General features: G+C 38.4%; 1 protein-coding gene across 1 annotated transcript in view; it reads left to right on the forward strand.

The window, feature by feature from the left end:
• The window catches only part of LOC139723816 (E3 ISG15--protein ligase HERC5-like), a 31,806-nt gene extending 11,297 nt beyond the window's left edge, over positions 1-20,509 (forward strand). Inside the window, exons 8-16 of the mRNA XM_071635023.1 lie at positions 897-1,036; positions 1,623-1,745; positions 10,590-10,679; positions 16,061-16,168; positions 17,302-17,423; positions 17,936-18,094; positions 18,455-18,629; positions 19,349-19,451; positions 20,265-20,509. Of these exons, the coding sequence (XP_071491124.1) occupies positions 897-1,036; positions 1,623-1,745; positions 10,590-10,679; positions 16,061-16,168; positions 17,302-17,423; positions 17,936-18,094; positions 18,455-18,629; positions 19,349-19,451; positions 20,265-20,509 (1,265 nt within the window). The remainder of the gene's footprint in view (positions 1-896; positions 1,037-1,622; positions 1,746-10,589; positions 10,680-16,060; positions 16,169-17,301; positions 17,424-17,935; positions 18,095-18,454; positions 18,630-19,348; positions 19,452-20,264) is intronic.

Here is a 20,509-nt window from a genome sequence, read left to right on the forward strand (position 1 = left end):
ACCCTTATGAAAATGTGGGGGGGGGGGGGGGGGGGGACAAACATACCATTTGTGACCGTGCATCACAAAACGAACAAAACGTCGCACACTCTGATTTTGTGTGAGTACTGAAAATAGGTGAAATGGGTCAACCTAGCCGATCTAGACTTTTTCATATTTTCTGATGGGGCAAGTCTTCTTCTACATTGTGCTAAATTTGGGATCATAAAACGGGCAGGAGAGTGTGTTTTTAAACAGATTATCTCGAACATTTTTTTTTTTTGGTAGGATAGTGTGATTAGGCTTGTCTTAAGAGTCCTCTTTTCATTTCTTACAGACCGTGCACACACTCTTCACTTTCAACTCTCATAACTTCTGACAGGATGATGCTACTGCTTTGAAAGTCGGCATTAAGTATGGACAGAATGTGTTCATAAGGCATGCTCAATTTCAGTTGAATCTGATAATTCCTTCATTGTCCTGTCTTTTTACTCGAGTGGTACTTCACACTTTTCCTGAGTGTGTGCTTTCTTTAGATAGGTTAGGAGAGTCCATTTGATTTGAGCTTTGCATCATTCTAAAGGTTAAAGTCTGCTCTTTCAGAATCTGCTCTGAACTAAAATTTCCTGGCTGGCGACTTTTTGTTTGTTTTGTGATGCAGGGTCACATTTTATCTCGAAATTTCCAGAGGTTCGAAAAATTTCGTTGCTTTCTTGACGCCAAAAAAAAAAAAAAAAAAAATGTCTACAATATTTCACCAATTATTATGTGCTCCACATGGTTGAATTTCAATTTTGAAAATGCAAAATCTCCCTCGCGTGGGAGGGGCTGGGGGTTACAGTTTGCAATATTCAAAACCCCTAAACTCCCTCCATAGTTACAGGCCTGCTACATATTTCATACTCTTTTGTTTGCAGCGCGCTCCTGGAAACGGGAGCCTCGTGGATTTGGACGGATGGTAACTCTTTTCCGTGATTCTCTGCAAAGCTTCAGGCAATTTGACGGTGACTTGCAACTTATAACTTATTTTCTCTGGGCGTTATCCTCCTTGAATGAGGTAATCATTAGTTAAGAGTTGCGGTATATTTTTTTTTTTCATGGTATTGATCTTTAATATTACATAGGTATTATGCAAACGGTGCGTGTATGTGTTTAAGCGTGTCTGCATTTTGGACATATTCCAAATTAGGGTGTTTGTGTGCGCGGAAAATAGATCTTCTAAAAGATAAGTTCACTTTATGTGTGGATTGAATGAATGCATGTTAGCAATACTAGTAAACACAATGTCTCAAAGTTTGAGGAAAATCGGACAATCCGTTCAACAGCTATGAAGCTTTGAAGTTTCAGTGCTGCCATGGTCCATTGAAGAATAGATTAATATACAGTTTGTGATGTCACATATGCAGAACGTAGAACGTGGAATGTAGAAAGAAAATACAAAGAAAGTGTAACATATTTTGCTTGTCTCGCATAAAAAACAATTAATTTGCATTTTTCAGGAGACAAGGGTAATGATAATTACTCCTTATGTATACTGTTGAAACAATCTTGTCCGAAAATTTGTGGAATTCCGTTTGTAATTAATTTCATTTTCTTTACAGTGCTGTCCTTTCCGATTTTTCATTCGCCTTTGATTCTTACAGATGAACGTGTGCCATGATATCGTTCCGGTTTCAAAGTTTTACCTCCCGGGTCTATACACGACCTACGAGGAGTGTGAAGCACTGATGTGTGACGTGTACTTTGGTGTGCAGAATCCAGCAACTGTGAGCGCCGAAAATTTCCAACAAACTTTACTTACTTTCATGATTTCAATTACGTAACATTATTTCGTTGGATTGACTGTGGTAATAAATAAAAATCTTAAATCATGATTATATAAGTTGCACTCCATGGAATAAAAAAAAAAAGGAGAGAAAAAATTCAGCAAAACCAGACGCGCTATATCCAATTTGGAATAAAAATTAATATCGAGTAAACTGAATACAGAGGTGATGAGGTAGGAGGATGGGTTATGTTCAATTCAGGAAGATAAGAACTGAACGAGGGTATATCAAAGTGTCAATAAGAGGTCAAGAGATTATTATCTCGCCATAATACTATGATACTAGTATGGTGTATCATAACATACAGTGTACTAGCATTTTAAACATCAAGTTCAGAACATATCCGTATGTCTCACAACAAGAGTCGTCGTCCGTTATTTTATGTGGATTAGTGACAGCGTTACGGTTTGCTATTCCAAACGTACATGTACTTGCAGATCCTACCATTCCTGGCTATCCCCCACAAAGCTGTCCTGCGCTTGTTGGTGATATGTTAAGCAATTAACCCTATCAAGCCCAAGCTATTTTGACCCCTCGCAGGCCCAAGGTGGGCACATTGTGCCCCCCCCCCCCCATATAACTTTTTTTAAATTATTTGTGACCGTGCATCACAAAACGAACAAAACGTCGCACACACGGATTTTGTGTGAGGACTGAAATAGGATAAATGGGTCAACCTAGGCAATCTTGACTTTTTCACATTTTCTGAAAGAACAAGTCTTCTACCTTATGTTAAAATTTGGGATCATGAAACGGGCAGGAAAGTGTGTTTTTTAGCAGTTATCTCATACAGTCTTTTGGTAGAATAGTGTAATTAGGTGTGCCTTTAGAGTCCCTTTTTCATTTCTTAAAAAAATCTTGTACAGACTCTTCCCTTTCAACTCTAATAAGTTTTGAAAGGATAATGCCACTGCTTTTAAAGTTCGCATTCATTATGGACAGAATGTGTTAATAAGGCATGCTCAATTTCTGTTAAATCTGTTAATCCCTTCGTTGTTGTTACTCTGATTGTTTACATCCCGTTTTTTGTCCCATTCATCGCACAGCCAGCAAGGCTTGGTGAAAATTTTGCGCTTAAATAGACACGGTACTTCAGAGCCTCACTTTTCAGTTCACACTGGTCTTTTTCTGAGTGAGTGCTTTCTTTTCAATATTTGTATAGGTTAGGAGAGTCCATTTGATTTGAGTTATACATCATTTGTTAAACTGCACCACAAAACAAACAAAAAGTTGCCGGACATGAATTTTTATTTAAGGGCAGATTCTGAAAGAGCAGATTCTGAAAGAGCAGACTCTAAGCTATAAAATGTTGTATAACTTAATTCAAATGGACTCCTCAAACCTACCTAAATACTGGAAAGAAAGAACACACTCCAGAAAAGTGTGAACCGAGAAAAGAGGCTCTGAAGTACAGGGTCTATTCAAGCGCGTAATCTTTACCAAGCAGTGCTAGCTGTGCCGTGAAAGGGACAAACCATAGGATGTAAACTATTAGAGCAACAACAATGAAGGAATTATCAAATTAAGCTGAAATTAAGCATGTTTTATCAGCACATTCTGCCCATGATTAATGCTAACTTTCAACACAGTAGCGTTATCCTTTCAAAAGTTATTAGACTTGAAAGTGAAGAGTGTGCAAAGGATTTCAAGACATGAAAAGCGACCTCTATCAAGTCACACCTGATCATTCTACTCTTCCCCCAAAAAGGGTTGTAGGAAAACTGCTAAAAACACTCTTGACTTACTTGACTTAAAGGCGTAGGACGGTGTGTCCCTTTGCACTCCTCCGGGTGAGCTCATTCCAACCTCTCCTGTCCTTTGCCTGGTTTTCAAGGCTCAGTAGAGTTGATCCTGTATCACAGCGAAGTTGGGCTTTCGATCTGAGGGGAGGGCGACCAGGTGGTCGTGCTGTGTGGAAGTCGTTATAGTAAGCTTCACGTGGCAGGCGATTCTCTGGCATGCGGATGATATACCCAAACGCTTTCATTCTGCGTGAGGTGATTTCTTGGCTGATGGATCTCGTGACGTTCAGAGACTTCCTGATGTCCTCATTCCTGATGCGGTCTAGAAGCTGAACGCCTGCAATGGTCCTGAGGCATCTCATCTCAAAGGGTTCCAGTCTGCTTGTGTCTGCCTTCATTAGGGTCCATGTTTCAGCACCATAAGTGGCGATTGGTCGGATGAGAGCTTTATATATTCTCACTTTTAAGGTTCTCAAGATGTTTTGGTTTGACCATATTGTTCCTTTGAGACGGCCGAAAGCCCAGGCTGCAAGGGTAGTCCTTCGGTTTAAAATCATTTGTTACTGATAGGACCGTGCTGCCAAGACAAATTTGTCTGTCTTTTCAATCGCTTCATCATCTATTGTGATGTCACCTTGTTCGCTTGACATTATTCGGCACTTTGAGATGTTAATTTTCATTCCCCATGCTTTACATGCTTCTTCCAGTTTCTGTGTAGAAATTTGTAGCTTATCAAATACAAGGTCTAACAGCGTGGTGTCGTCGGCGTAACGTATGTTTTTGATATGCACTCTGCCCATGTGGATTCCACCATCTGATGCCTTGATGCCATCCATCACAAATTCGAGAAAGAGGTTGAAAAAGCTGGGGGAGAGGAGACATCCCTGCCTTACACCTGTGACAACATCAAACCATTCAGTGATCTTTCCATTCACAAGTACTGCACATTTCGATTGATTGTAGATACTTTCAATCAGGTTCACCAATACACTGTCAACTCCAATGGAACGGAGACACTTCCACAAGGCATCCCTCCAGATAGTGTCGAACGCTGCCTTGAAATCTATGAAGTTCCAGTGAATCGGGATCCGCCCCTCTCTAGCTTTCTCCATGATTAGGCGTACTACAAATATGGCATCTGTCGTTCCTCTGGAAGTTCGGAAGCCGTATTGTTCTTCTGAGAGGTAACTGTCGATGGTCTGTTGTATTCTGTTCAGTACCATCTTGCATAGCACTTTCCCTGGTGTGGATAGTAGAGTGATAGCCCTGTAGTTTGCTGGGTCAAGTCTATCACCTTTCTTGTGTACTGGGGTGATGAGTCCCTTGCTCCAGTCTTCCGATGTTTTACGTTCAGCCCACGCAGTATTAATGATCTTAAGGAGAAGTTGATTCATACAGGGTCCTCCGGACTTCAGAGTTTCTGCAGCTATCTTATCCAAACCGCAGGCTTTATTGTTCTTCATTGCTTTGACGGCTTTTTCAACTTCTTCAATAGAGAATGGCTCGCTAGGTGAAACTGCAGGAGGAGGATCCGGTATAGTCCGGAGAATGTTTTCATCTCTTGGGAACTTCACATTCAGATGAGACTTGAAATGAGATTTCCAGCAGTTCAGGACTTCAGCAGGAGCAGTCTTTAATTCTCCATCCTTATTGTTAGCAGTCGATTGAAGTCTTTCTTTTTCTCCAGCTAATCACCTGACCCTTTTGAATAACTCATGACTGTCATTTTTTTTTTTGCATAATATTTTATGCTATTTCCATTTCTTGAAATTCTGAATTGAGCAGATTCTTCTTTCACCGTTTCACATCACGCTTTACTTTCTGGTTCAGACATTTGTATTTCTTATTTTCTGAATTTGGATGGTTTAAAACTGTAATCCTTGCCTTCCTTCTTTCTTCACAGGCGTTACGCACGTCTTCAGGCAAACCTTTGACACGTTTACCAATATTAAACCCGACAACTTTTTCAGTGACGTCATTAGTTGTGTCTTTGAACTTCGTCCATAAGGTCTCAACATCTCTGTCCTCAAGCTGAAGTAGCGGTTCAAATGCTCCTCCAATCCTTACTCTAAACTCTTCTGCGATGGCAGGATCCTTAAATCTGCTCACATCAAAAGTTTTTGGAAGACTCTTCATTCGCTTTGACTTTGTTGGTTGTAGCTCTATGTTTGCCAATTTGTGCTGATGAGAATGATCTGCAATTGTGGAAGAGTTTCATACTTTCTTGTTTTGTAGCCATGAAGTCAATCTGGTTTTTGTAGGTTCCACATGGGGAGATCCAGGTTGTCCTCCTACAATCTTTGTGTGGGAAGTATGTGTTGCACAGGACAAGCTTATGAAGTGTGCAAAAATCCAATAGTTTTTCTCCCCTGTCATTCCTCTGGCCCAGTCCAAACTTGCCTAGGGTGGGTGCCCATGTGCTGACATCAGATCCTATTTTTGCGTTAAGTCGTCCATGACAATGAGCTCCTCTTTCTTTGGGACTTTTTGGATGTGATGGAGTAGAGTGTCGTAGAACAGGTTACTGTCTTGCTCACTATGGGCTGATGTGGGGGCATAGACCTGGATGATGGTCAGAGTGCCTTTCTTCATCTTAAACTTAGCTGTTATAAGTCGAGATGAGACTGCTTTATAACTAACCAGGCTTTGTGTCATTCTGTTTGATATCATTAGGGCGACTCCTTCCCTGCCGATGTTGTCTACTCTATTGGAGAGGATGACTGTGAATTTGTCCTTGGTGATGAACGTCTCTCTGTTTGTCAGATGCGTTTCACTGAGGCCAAGGATATGTATGTCGAATCGCAGTGCTTCTTCAGTGAGAATGTCCAGCTGGCCATCCGTCCTCATGGTTCTCACATTTCATGTGCCTATGTTGAGTATGTCACCACTCCTGTGTTTATGGGAAGTGATTCATGTATATGCATCATGCTTTGTTGGTTACGTTAGATCCTGGCACTTGTTCCTGGTCGCTTATTTACATTTCTTAAGTGGGCTTCTTTTCCTGCGTTGTTCTTTTTGGCGCTGTTCCTTGCAGATGTCCTCTTTCTATCGATCGTAAGAGTCTTCTTCCGGGGGTGGACTGTTGTTCTTCCTGCTGTCTTCACTCTGGGTACCTGTAAGGATGGCAGCCGTAAAGTGTCGTCGACCGGCAGATTCTTAGCACCCCTGCCACCCTTCTGCCATGGGGTGGCCACCGGGACTCGGGGCCGTGGTTTAGGATCAACATTCATAATGAATTGGATTAGATTAGATTAAGTTTCCCGAAGGAGTTGTGGCTATTGCACCGAAGTGCAGAAGACTGGGCACGAGGCCAATGAATTCCCAGCCGGGTGCAGCGATGGTATGCTGTGTCCGGGAGAGAGCTCTTGCCCCCTCCGAGGTTTGATTCGGGTTTTCCTTCCCTATCTAGAGCCCCGTTGGTTCCCCAGGCTGTATATAGAGCCCAGGTATCCAGGTTAGTACCACGAGGAGGTGGGGATGGATCACACACAGAGAGGCGATTATGAACTGGCAGGCTGATAAATTGCTACCAGTGCATACAGCAGGAGAGGGGAAATACTAGAAGCGGGCGAGGGTATGGAATAGGAAAAAGGGGATGGAACATGCAGGGAGCGAGCAAATAGGAAGCGGAAAGGTGAAAAGGCGACTACTGCTGGAGTTGCGCATCTGCATGCTTTACTAACACACCTTAATGTTAAGATACCAAACTGAAAAGTAATGTTGAAGAAGGATTGTTCTTTCAGAAAATATGAAAAACTCAATTTTGACTTGGTTGAACATTTTCACCTTTTTTGAGTCCTCACTTCAAATCAAGGGGTGCGACTTTATGTTTGTTTTGTGGTGCACGGTCATATTTGAAAGCTTAAAATCTGGTCTATCAGAACATGCTCTTAAAGCAGAATACTAAAGGAAAAGCATATTTTGTTGGATTATTCCCCCATTTCAAGCTTAGAGCATGTTAATCACAGCGGCCTTTAATTCATCCATTTAGAAAATTGCGTTTTGGAGAACGGCTGCTTAGAAAAATTGTATCCTGAATCTTGTTCAATCGGAAGATCCGTGGTTATTTTGGGGGCGTGTCCATGACGTCATGGGGTGAAGGGCAAACCCGGAAGTATCACACAACAGCCTGAGCTTACCTATGTATGTTCTCGATGAGAGCGAGATGATGAGGCTCGTACCCCGAAATCCCATGACATTTTTTTATCAGAATGTCACAAGAAAATTAAATGAAATTGTTTTCTGCTTCAAGTCTCCTGTGAAACCACACATTTCCTCGTTTAAATAGAGTCTGTTTATACGTGTTATTTAGGCCATGAATACAGAAGTTGTCAGGCCTAGTGCCTGTAGTGGTGCTTAGTAGTCGATCAGTCACATGCATGCGCCCATCACCGGCCGCGTATGTCTCAGTGCAGTAGCCTCCGTGTATCAAAGAGCGGAGAAGCCTGGGCTTCGTACCTCTTTGGTACGTACAATGTACTATATCAGCAGTTCCTTAGTGGTACTACAGCTGTGTACGCCATTTTAGCGAGTCTTTTTTTTTCGCGAATCGGGACTTGCCAATAATTTCGCAAGTGCTTAAATTCGTGGTTGGGGAGTACACTACGGAAGGGGGAAATATATACGGAAAGAGGGTTAATAATATTAACTCTCTTTCCGTATATATTATTTTCTCGTGTTTTTAAATTCGCAAAAAGCTCCAGGTTCGCGAAATTGGCGAAAATTAAAAAAACCTCGCGAAACATTCGGCGTATGTGGATCGCTAATACTAGATACTACGCAAGGCGCGGGCATCGGCTAAAGTCGAAATCTTCACTAGGCCGGCCGGCCTATCTGGTGATAAAATAAACGATACAGAGCACTGCGATTTTCATCGATAGTGATTAAACTTTAATGGACTCGGTGAAGTAATGAATGGATCGCGCAGTGAATTTGTGAGGGTACCTAGCTAGATAGAATGCTGTTGAGCTGTGAACGGGAGTACGGAGTGAGTGTGATGTTTAAGATAATACGTAGCCCGAACAGACGCTGCGCTAATTTTACAGCGACTGGGCTGTGTTCCGTTAGGCCTACTGCTGCTGTGAAGTACGAGTTCAAGTCAGCACTAAGCTCGGTTCATTTTCAGTTCAGAATAAAAACAACTCTTACCAATCTAAATTTTAAAGTCTATCTGGCATCGGTCCTGCGTCACCAACATTGTTCCCTGGCCTGCCGTGTGGCAAGGGCTCGTACTGCCAATCTCCACTAAGTCCGTCCGCTTCAACCGGACCGCCCTGGGCCTTCCCCACTAGCTCGCCCGCAGCGTCTTCCTCATGCGCCAAGCCGTGCCGCTCGTCATCAACATCTATCTCCCCAACTTCACCAGGATCATCATCACTAGTTTCATCATCGCTATCATCACTAGTGTATACTGTATCACTCAGTTAGTCATCGCTTCCACATTCAAATTCCACCAAGAAATCATTCTGATCATCACTGGCCTTAACGTACGATGTCATTATCGAAAAACAAACTTTCAAAACTTTATATGCAAATACTATCTACAACAACCTGTATAATACAATGCATGCATTATGCGCGCGGGGGCCTGCGACGCTCGAGACCTTGCGCGATTCCCTTCACCCCATGACGTCATCGGCAAAGCCTCGAAATTTACGCTGTGACCTAGATTTCAGGGGGGTTACAGGTGTAAATCTTCAGTATCCTCTATATTGTAACTCCACTTCAAAAAGGCCATTTTAAACGATGTAAACGACAAATTGTTCTATGTGTCCCACTCTTTGACTTCATATATAATATAATATCTTCAGTATTCCCTTTAACTAAAATTTAATGTCTTGCGACCTTGTTGTCGTTTTGTGATGAAGGGTCACATTTTGATGTATCATCGTCATATTTGGCACATGGGTAGAGTAACTCATACTCTACATGACGTACATTTGACATTTCTGAAGGTCACCCATAGAGGGCGCTGTTTACCAAAATATAAGGAAATACATAGGAAATATGCTGAAAACATGATTTTTCTGATTAATGTCTTAATTCCCATTATAGATGTCTAATATGGATCAATCATTTTTTTTTTTGTCACAAATGATAAGCAAGTGGAATCTTATTATTTGCTATGATTGAAATTTCTCAAGGTCACCACGTGGGGGCGCTATTCATATCAACATAAAGAAATACATTATGAGATCTGAAATGAAATTTTTGGGATTGGTACATGTATAGTTATGACATTTCATATTTGCATATTAGTGGAACTTTAAAATTGCAAATTGATAATATGATAAACTAATGATATTCGAGACAACTTGGGTGAGGGAATCAAAATGACACAAAATAGAAGGGCAATCTTTAGAAGATATTATTGTTTTCATTTATCTCTATCATATCTATTGTTTTATGCGTTTGTCACATAAAAACGAAAGAAATAATAAGAAAAATTTTCCAATTACATAATTACTTCAAAGGCTCCTTCAGCAAATTTCAGCCAAGAAACACCCATTTTACACACTGTTATGCTGTTAAATGAAGTGGGAACAGAAAAAAAAGATGCAAAATCTGACTTACATGGTTGTCAGTTTGTGGTTGCCATGGCAACCAACAACATCAAATATAGATAAATTATGTATCAAAATGTTTGCAATAAGATTTTAGGAAAAGTCACTAAATTTGACTGAAATCGGATTAAGGGCGAAGGAGTGGTAAAGGAAAATCTAGTAGGAGCACAAAGATCCCCCTTGGGCTTTATAGGGTTGATGGAGAGGTGCTTATCGAAAGTTACAAGATCTACACGGTGATCCACCTCTCTACCGGAATCTAACCATCTATTCCCTGTATCATTTTGATTTTCCCTGAAAATTTGAGCTAAACCTGTTCTTGATAATTTTTTTGAGTTATTTTGCAAACAAACCATCAGGCTTTGGCAGAGGTAATGAATATAATCTACAATAGATTCTTTTTAATAGATAGGTAAATAATGTCATTTTTGCTGACAGAAATGAAATCAAACGCCGTCTACGCTATTATTTTGTTTCAGGAGACGATATGGCTGAAAGAATACCCATTTCTCTTGAATCTGAAGACGAAGATTCGAATCCTGACCGCCCATGACACACTGAGACAGAAGGTTAGTGCTATAATGATCGTGATGATAGGCGTTAATAACCATTTTTCATTTTAGCATCCGTTTTTGTTTTAAGAAAATAAAGTACGATATTGAACAGTTGAATACAGTTTACTTTTTCAATTCAATAATATTCAATTCAATTCAATTCAAAGGTTTTATTTTCACTCCTTTCAACAGAATGTACAAAAAGTATGAATTCGACATGCGTTTGAAGGAATGATACATAGATAGCAAAGAATAACATTTGTCAATAGTCAATACAAAATTAGGCATTTTTCATACAAACATATTTATACATTCTGCGAAAAAAAGTGGAGGTACCCAGTCAAAAGACTATGCTTGTACAATGTGGGCACCTCAAAGGAGAAAAAAAAATAGGTGAAAACTTAACTACAAGTGTGCGTGATGAAAAAAGAAGTGGAAAGGGGGAAAGGGGAGGAAACAGAAATACAAGTAAAGAGACGAGACAACTAAAAACAAAAAGCCTAGATCAATCAATACATTCAAGATCAAACCTACAGAGACTTTTGATTTGATTTCATTTTATTTTATTGGTTCCTGCATTATATCATTGCTCATGCAGATACATAAACGTACATTAATGGTACCATACATATAAATGGATATACATGAACATTAGTTGCTAACAAAATGAGTTTTTTCATTACCTTTAGAATATACAGCAATACATTTCTTCATTGCCTGTACAATGTCCAACAGAACAGTGATGCAATGAATAACGCAGAAGGGCTACAGCTTAAGCATTGCATGATTTGCATGCAGCTCTCGTACGACTATTGACTACAAGCCATAATTATTAGAAGTGTAGAGCGTTGAAAGCGACGAGAAGGTGATATATACAATTGTATGGGATTGCTTATAGCAGAACACAATCTTTTCTGTGAAGGCACGTGTAATAATATACAAGTTTGCAATAAGAAAAAGCAGGGGATGTCACTGATGTGGAATGCCGCGAAAGACGCGACCTAACATGCCTATGAAAAATCAATGGCATCCTGGTGCTTACAAAACCTACTTACTATAAAAGATTAACAAACAAAATTAGTTTCTTTCTGTTACATTATAAGACTTAAGGAGGAATGATTTCAATCTTCTTTTTAAAAACAAAGAAGGAGCTTTTTTTTTTAATGTCTGGACCAAAGGAGTTCCAGAATCTGGGGCCTGTATGCAATGTCTGTTGAGCTAACACAGTTCTATAAGTAGGGGCATATGAAATTCATTAGACTGTCTTGTTGGGTAACTATGGTATGTCAGGTTACGAGGACACATAAAATCAAATATAAGCGGAAGAGAGTTGTCATTATAACTATACTTAAATTGTCCTAAATGAAATGAAAACAAATCTTTAATTTTCAAAATCTTATTTTCAAAAAACAAAGAAGCTGTAAGAGAGCAAGGAGCGGCATTACAAATGATTCGAAGTGCCTTCTTTTGTAACAATGAAACCCTATCTAATAATGTCTGATGCGTGTTTTCCCATGCCAAAATTCCATAATCTAAATAAGGTAATATCAAAGACGAACACATAAATCATTAATATGAACAATAAACAACAACGGCCCCAATATACTACCTTGTGGCACGCCACAAATTAATTCTCTCATGTCAGAGTTATAATCGTTTATTGAAACTTATTGCTTACGATCATTTATATAACTCCTGAACCACTCCAAGGCCTTCCCACGTATACCATAATGGGACAACTTATTAAGCAATATGTTATGATTAATAGTGTCGAAGGCCTTGGAGAAGTCCAGGAAGATACCGATCAAATGAGAGTGATTATCTAAAGCATGTGCTACTTTATCAATGAAATTCAAAAATGCATGAGAGGTGCTATGCTTTTCTCGAAAACCAAACTGGGAGTTTGTTAAAACACAATGCGTCTTCAGAAAATTCATTGTTCTGTTATATATAATTTTCTCTAATATTTTTAATAAACAAGATAATAAAGAAATAGGTCTATAATTACTAATATCTAAGTTATGTCCATTCTTAAACATAGGAATAACTTTGGCTATTTTCATTTGTTCCGGAAACTGACCATTTGACATTGCCAAATTGAAAATATACCACAAAGGATCCACAATAGAAGATATTGCTCCTTTTAAAATCAAATTGCTTATATCATCATAACCTGCACTCTTTTTATTTTTCAAACCAGAAACAAAATCAATAACCTCATACCTAGTGGTAGGAGTAAAATATATAGAATGTGTATTGTACTGATTCAAAAAAATCAGTAAAATGTTTATCGGTATTGGGAATTTCTTGAGCAATATCTTCTCCAATAGTTGTAAAATATTTATTGAAATATTTGCAATATCCTGAGAATTATCAATATCCTTGTAATCATATCGAATTTTCAATATACCAAAGATTTCGGTAGATATATTCATAGCTTGTTTTAATATATTCCACGTGCTTTTTATATCATATCTATATCTCTGCAATTGCTTATAATAATATTTTTCTTTTCTATACGTAATATTTTTGTGAGGGTATTCTTATACGAAGTGTATTTCAAACGTGCTTGCTCAGTTGTTTTCATCTTAAATGAATAAAACAATTTTTTTTTCTATCAATAGATCGCAAAATGGACTTTGTAATCCAAGGAAGTCTTGGTGTTGTTTTATAATTCCCCCGTTTGTATTTTCTTTTGGGAATTCAAGTATCCAAATGATTATTAAAAACATCAAAAAATTATTCAAAGACAAATCAATGTCATATGTATCAAACACAAATTCCCAATTAGCATTATCTAAAGAAGCACAAAGAGAAAACAAATTTTCTTAAGTTACTCTACGCCTATCCTGACGATGAAGTGGATTAACATTAATTTGATTATACTTAAAATGCGTCATAACAAGAAAAATGATCAGTCATATCAGACAAAATTATAGAAGAATCTGGGAGAGTTAAAACATTACAAAAAATATTATCAATCAAAGTAGCCGAATGATTAGAAACACGAGTTGGTTTGGAAATTAGAGGGAAAAAAGAAAAGGATAAAAATGTATCTAGGAATTCATTTGGTATGTCATGTATGTTGTCCGTTGTATGTTTTAACAAATCAATATTAAAATCACCGAGGAGTATAAACACGATATAGGAGCCTGAGTTAGCAAATAAAGGATCTGTGAGCAACTCGGTGAGATATGATAAAAAGAAAAATCTTTGTTATTAGAAATTGGAGGTCTATGAATAATACCTATCAAAATATTTTTATTACCAGGAACATTGATTTCAACAAAAAGGGACTCCACAGTATCATTCATTTTGCTCAACTTTTCACAAATAATACATTCAAAACTGCTTAAAACATATAAGGCAACCCCACCGCCAGAACGATCAAGGGTCTGTTATTCACAAAAACATTGTATCCTTCAAGCGAGAAAAATCGTTTGGGGCATGAAGATAGGAACGTTTCAGCTTGTCCTATCACTGTAAATAAAGGGTTATTTGGGTTTGAATATCCAATAATAACTGTAATTCATCAAAATGCTTACTTAAACTTCTTACTTCCTAATTCTTATATTCAAATGTATCAACGAAATACGAAGTTCTTTAAATTGATTCAAAGTAACGTAACTACATAATGGGGATTGGGTTAAATCATCAAACTCATACTGTATTTCTTCAGCTGTTGAGTTCATATTTTCGGCAACTAACTATCATAAAAAGATGTATGCGAATTAGAAACTACATCATCTAAGAAATCATATTCTGGTGTAGTAGGTCTAAACAGATCTTTTCGAATGAAATGGAATGGCTGAGATAATACAGTGCTCTGATTTACTTTTACAGGTTGAATTTGCATTATCATCATAATGTTATATTGTTATTACACAAGACATCTTGTTTGAACAATGACAGTAGTATTTGCTATTTGTATGATTATTTTTATTTTGTAAGTTTTGGGAGTCATGTTTACCTGCCCTGACATGAAAATAATGATGATACTAAATGATTAATGTATTCTAATTCATAGTTATCTGTCTGTTTTATTTTCTTTTTCCAAGCGGAACTAGGCGCTGCAAGTGGGGTGGACAGGGGTTAAGATTCTGCATATCAGCTTGTTAAAGCTGGCGATTTCGTCCAAGCGTAGACGTGGTAGAATCATTGATAGGATTAGTATTAGCGACGGCATGACTTTATAACGGGTCATAAACTGCATTGAGTACAGTTATATCATTATCAGTATAAGAGTAATGCATATCAAAATCATTGCTGCCGAGTTTGTTAAAGGCTTGGACTATTCAGAATGGAACAGTGGATGAACATTGGGAATCGGATTTTCTTGCTGTGGTATGAATGAAATTCGAGTATCGGTGGTATAAGGGACATCAAATGTTTATTTATTCTGTGTATTGACCTCAGGGAACTGTTACTTGCCTAACATATGTCGTAAAGGAGATATGATATGACTTCACTGGAATGATCAGAAACTGCTATATAAGTTACGATGTTGTTTTCCATGCTCCCCACAGACAAGTATTCCAAATGCTTCCTGAAAAATTGTAAAGATACATGATTCATCATAATAGATCAAAAAATTGGACATCTGGCGTCAGATAATGGCCAATCGAATGAAATTCACAAGGGCCGAAATACGCTGTATCTCTCGGACAAGGCAAGGTTTACATGGCAATCTAGTATTTCTGTATCTTTGTATCATTGTATCTCAACATTAAAAAACTTATGATCTTTGAGGCGTATTTGCGTTGTCTGATACTGGTCGCTAAATAGATGAACTAAATTAATGCAACTTGAAGATGAAAATGATATGTGATATTTTCATGCTCTTGGTATTTTAAGCAGTGAAATTGAAGGATTACCAATCTATAACAATAATATGAATATGACATATTTTTTTCGAGACAGTTCGCAAGGAGGTGTTCGCAGCTGCAGTGCAGCTGACAAGATATTCCGCATCTCGGCAGATCGGCAAACTATTTTCAACGAACAGTTGCGTCTCTACCTCTCTTCGGTCACCGAGAAAGATGTACAGCGCCCTCTCTATGTGGAATTTGCTGGTGAAAAAGGGGCGGACTGGGGAGTCTTGAGCACGGTACGGAATAAATCCAACATGACAAAAAGCTGATGCTTCCTGAAATCTTGGGCTTGATTAGAGATTATCTTCATGCATGGTAAAAAGAATGTAAATCTCGGACTTTTCTTGTAATTGAATACAACGAGACACGGTGGCGAAATGATTTTTTTTTTCTTCCACATGACGAGAATGTTAATCTAATTGTTACAATAATTGTTGTAACACCTATACGGATTGAACACATGGGAAAGAGTTAGGAAACGTTACTATCATAATTTCAATTTTCTCGCATCTCGCTATGATATAGGAGTTCTTTACGCTCGTGTTTGCTGAATTACTGGACCCGGAGCGTTACGGTCTTGTCCGGCTCTTAGACGAGAACGACCCTGCAGTCTCCCACGTGTGGTTCCGACAGGTTTGACATTGAATCTTGGTTTTGTATTATTTCTACCAGGGGGGGGGGGGGGGGGGGAAGCAACTTAATAGAAATGAGTATTAGCAGCGCCTTCAACGGGCATGACATTCACTTCCAAAGATTACGCTATTATAATTATTGTAAAGGTCGTTGCCTATACCGAGTGATGATCGTTTAAAATTATAACGAATACTCGTTAATGCAAAAATGAAACAAGGTTGGTTATTCCGAAGGTTCGTTATTCCAAAACCCACAAATTCCGTATACCTAAATGTTCGTTATTCTGAAAGTGATAAAGGGTGCATTAATCGAAAAATCAGAAACGATCGCCGAGATATCAAACAAGGCGTCTCTAACGACACAACTACTTATTAAGGTAAATTCGATTTCGTTTAGCGGGGAGTAACAAGTCACACACACTGTACTTGGGCCTTCTTTCATTGTCTAGGGGATCCCCCTTCCCCTAAAAACAAAAACAAAAAACAAAACACTAACAACAAACAAGGAAAAGAAGAGTTAGACACCAACGGAAGATCACATTTGTAATCACGTTTCTGAATCATCTGTCCGAACCTGATTACACCAACCGCATGTGTACACCTACACCGTAATTTATTATTTTTCTATCAGCCTGCCAAAAAAAGTCATTTAATAAACGATTGTTTCTGAAACAGCAATGTCTGACCAAGGAGGTACAGTGTATAAGGCTCGCTTAGTATCTCATTTGTCCGGCAATCAAACACGCTATTCTTTATTATGTTTATTATTATGATATGATATGATATTATGATAGATTATGAATATGTGGGTAAGTTTTCGCATGTACAATGAACATGTACTTCACCTCGTCATGTGTTTAGGGGGCAAATTACTCATAATCGAAAATAACTCCCCTGCAAACACAAAAACAAAACAAATCAAAAACAAAACAAAACAAAACGAAAAAAAAGAGAAAAAAAATCAGCCACAGACGAAAATTAACCCAAAGTGATTAGATGAGAAACAAGTTTAGAAGGAATAATCAAATTTTCATGAGTTCTAATACACATGGTGTGTGAAACAGTGGGAAGCATACACCAACATCGATAATTACACATCGGAACATTTATTTCCTCCTCGTGTTTTGCATGTAGGATTGTGACGACTTGGAGCTGATTCGGATCCTTGGCATTCTCGTCGGACTGTCGCTGTACAACAAAGCCGTCGTCCCTCTACCGTTCCCTCAACTTTTCTACACCAAACTCCTCTCAGGAGGGTGAGTAATAAAGAAAAGAAAAGAAAAGAGCCAGATATGTTCGAATTCCGGATTGTAAATCAAGCCCTGAACTATCTTCTTAACTCATTACCCTTTCTAACCAAATACTTCAGGGGGACTTTGTTTATTTGAACTTTCACTCCAAGACCAAGCCGACGTTCATACTTAAGTGTATAGATTCGTTTATTTACGTGCCTGTTTTCGTATTTGTTGCCCTTATGCTTTTTTTTTAGTTATCGGAACGAAACATTGTATAACTGTAAAGCATTGAGTCTGAAAATTTTTAGTTCATTTCGTTCGTAAACACATGCGAGGAAATACACAAGGAACGATAAAGAACGAAACGCAAACAAATGCTTCTCTCTGTTATTTCTCACAAGCAGAAGTTGAGTATTGGTGTTCAACAAGGGTCAAATACCTAGAGCGTAGAGTACACATAGAAAGGCAACGCCTTACCATGGAAAGGTTTATCATCAATTTATGATGATATGTACATAATATTCATTGCTTAGGCCTGAAAACGAAATGGACCAACTACTCGAGTTGGACAGTGATATGGCCATGCGGTTAACGAAGCTGAGAGATGGAACAAAAGAATACATCGAAGAAAACACCGTCTACATGGAGATCGAAACAGAGGATGGCCAGAATATCCCGGCTAGTGAGGACATGTAAGTAGCTCTACTTTTGGTCAGCCTCGGCTTCGAGTACTAGTAGTTTATTTAGTCCTCTCTTTGTTACAACAAAATGTGAAGTGTATGTTACGTTTTTCTCGACAAAATAAAATTTACTTGAATTGAACTGAATTGAATTAGGTTAAGTATGATCCATTTTTCGGAAGGAGTTGGTGGGGATGGAATTGAAGGTGATTGCATTTGTTTTATAGATATACCCGCGGACAGTGGTTGCAGTGACAAACACCAAAGCTACCAAAATTGCTTCACAGTCTTTTTATATATCCATGTATTTATTCATTTAATTAATTAAATGATTAATTGAATAATTTATTTATTTATTTACTATTCAATCAGCAACCGTTATGTCCAGCAAGAGGTGCGGCGTGCTCTTGCAACTGAACAGATGTGCGCCTTTCGGAAGGGATTCTACCTTGTCTGCCGCCAGAGCATCCTCCGCATCTTTCGTCCTGTGGAACTGGAAGATTTCGTTCTTGGACAGCAACGCTTCGACTGGAAAGCGCTAGAACAGGTTCGTTGACATTTAATACTCGAGCAACCAAATATTTGAAAAAGATAATAGTGCACTTCGGCTTCCATCAAAAGGATGATATATTATTCATGTGTATAATATGTGATGCAAATAAACAGTAAGAATAAAGTAATGAGCTTATGACATTTTTTAAAGTTTCTTGAAGCTTAGACGCAAATTACAAAGGCTCATTGTGACTTCCTCCAAAATCTACGATTTATTCTCCGCAAATAATTGGAAAAGTAAGCATTTATTGCTTTAAAAATGATGATTCCTGTATCGTTTAGGGTAGTTGCGAAATAATCTCTCCTTCATTTTTTTTTCCTTGTGGAAGTATTGTACAACTTATTGACATACCCTCTTCCACTACGGCTTTGTTATGATCCATGTCACTATTTTATCCAATCCTCATTATTGAGGACAATTTGGCAATTTCAGAAGGAAATTAGGAGGACTTCAGTGTGTTTAAATTGCAAAATATTAATGGCTGTAATGATCAAGCAATGCGACGGTGTCCCCGAGCCTCAAACGGAGCTATGTTTTGAGAAAATCAAGAACATTATTTTTACTTGTCAGTAGAAACAAGCCCTTTCCCTCCATAAGAAAGTGAAATATTTCAGGACTGTAACAATATTCAATAATCCCATTAGCATTTTCAACGGCTAAAACGATGAACAGAGTGATGACCCAAACTCTCTTTTATTCTTTGCCACCATTAGAGCACGAGATACTGCATTCCCTACCACCCATCTCATCAAACCATCACAATGTTCTGGGAATGTTTCCATTCTCTTGAGGAGGAACAGAAGAGGAAATTTCTCAGTAAGCATAATTAATCCAATTTGTCAATTTCAAGTGAGATTATGTTTCCAATACCACATTTATGTTGGTACAGGTTCAAGGGGGAATATACATACAATATGTACCACAATACTAGATATTGTACATACAGCTACATGTGAAACTATCAAATGTTCAGATTAACTGTGTCATTAGAAATAAGGGTGATTATAAAAAGCAGCTCCGATGATTTACGGTTTTATTATATTACGTATGCAATTTTAGAGTCTAGCGGCAAAAGTTGGGCTATTTAGGAGCCAAAATTCCTCCAAGGAAGACTCTAGGCATTTATTATGTTAACGCAACGCGTGACACCAGAGCTGGGGAATGTGTCAGAGGAAGTGTCGCCAGAATATTAACTTTGACAAAATTGTAATTATGAACTATTTCTCCTGTTTGTTGACCTAGAAGTCAAACAATAATAAACATGAAAGATTATTCTGGTTTAAGAAAAAAAAAAAATACAGTCCGGTATAGATGACATCACCTTATCTTCCAAAAATTGTTACTGTGGAAATCTCTATCGTTGTCAAGCGAAGATTTTAACTATGATTAAAGCAACCTACAGGTGAAAGGAAAACAAAGCTATATATAATACTTGGTAGTTGCGTTACAACCAAAAAAATAGAAATTTCATGTTCTTAGTTACTATATACATGTACTAGCTTTATGATGAAATTCTGAATTTCATCCTCCAATACTTATTTAGTCATTTCCTGTTCTTTGAACATTCCCCAGAAGTTCCCGGTTGATTTTTGACTTCTGATTACTCACTCACACTCTTCCCCCATGCAGTCTTTGTGTCTGGTGCGGATCGTGTGCCCTGCGGCGGCTTGGCAGATCTCGGTCTAACAATCGTGCATCCCGGTCCGTTTGACGTGAACTCGCCTCTTTCTCACACCCTCCCACAGGCGCTTGGTTGCGACAACCACCACTTCCAGCGCAAGCTGAAATTACCTATGTACCAGGACATGGAAACAATTAAGGACCGACTGGAGGTGGCGCTTTCCATGTGCCAAAGTCCGTTCCATATCGCCTAA

Source organism: Diadema antillarum, unplaced genomic scaffold (genome assembly GCF_040938485.1).
Source record: "Diadema antillarum isolate AM-2024a unplaced genomic scaffold, OU_Dant_1.0 scf00000201, whole genome shotgun sequence".
NCBI lineage: Eukaryota > Metazoa > Echinodermata > Echinoidea > Diadematoida > Diadematidae > Diadema > Diadema antillarum.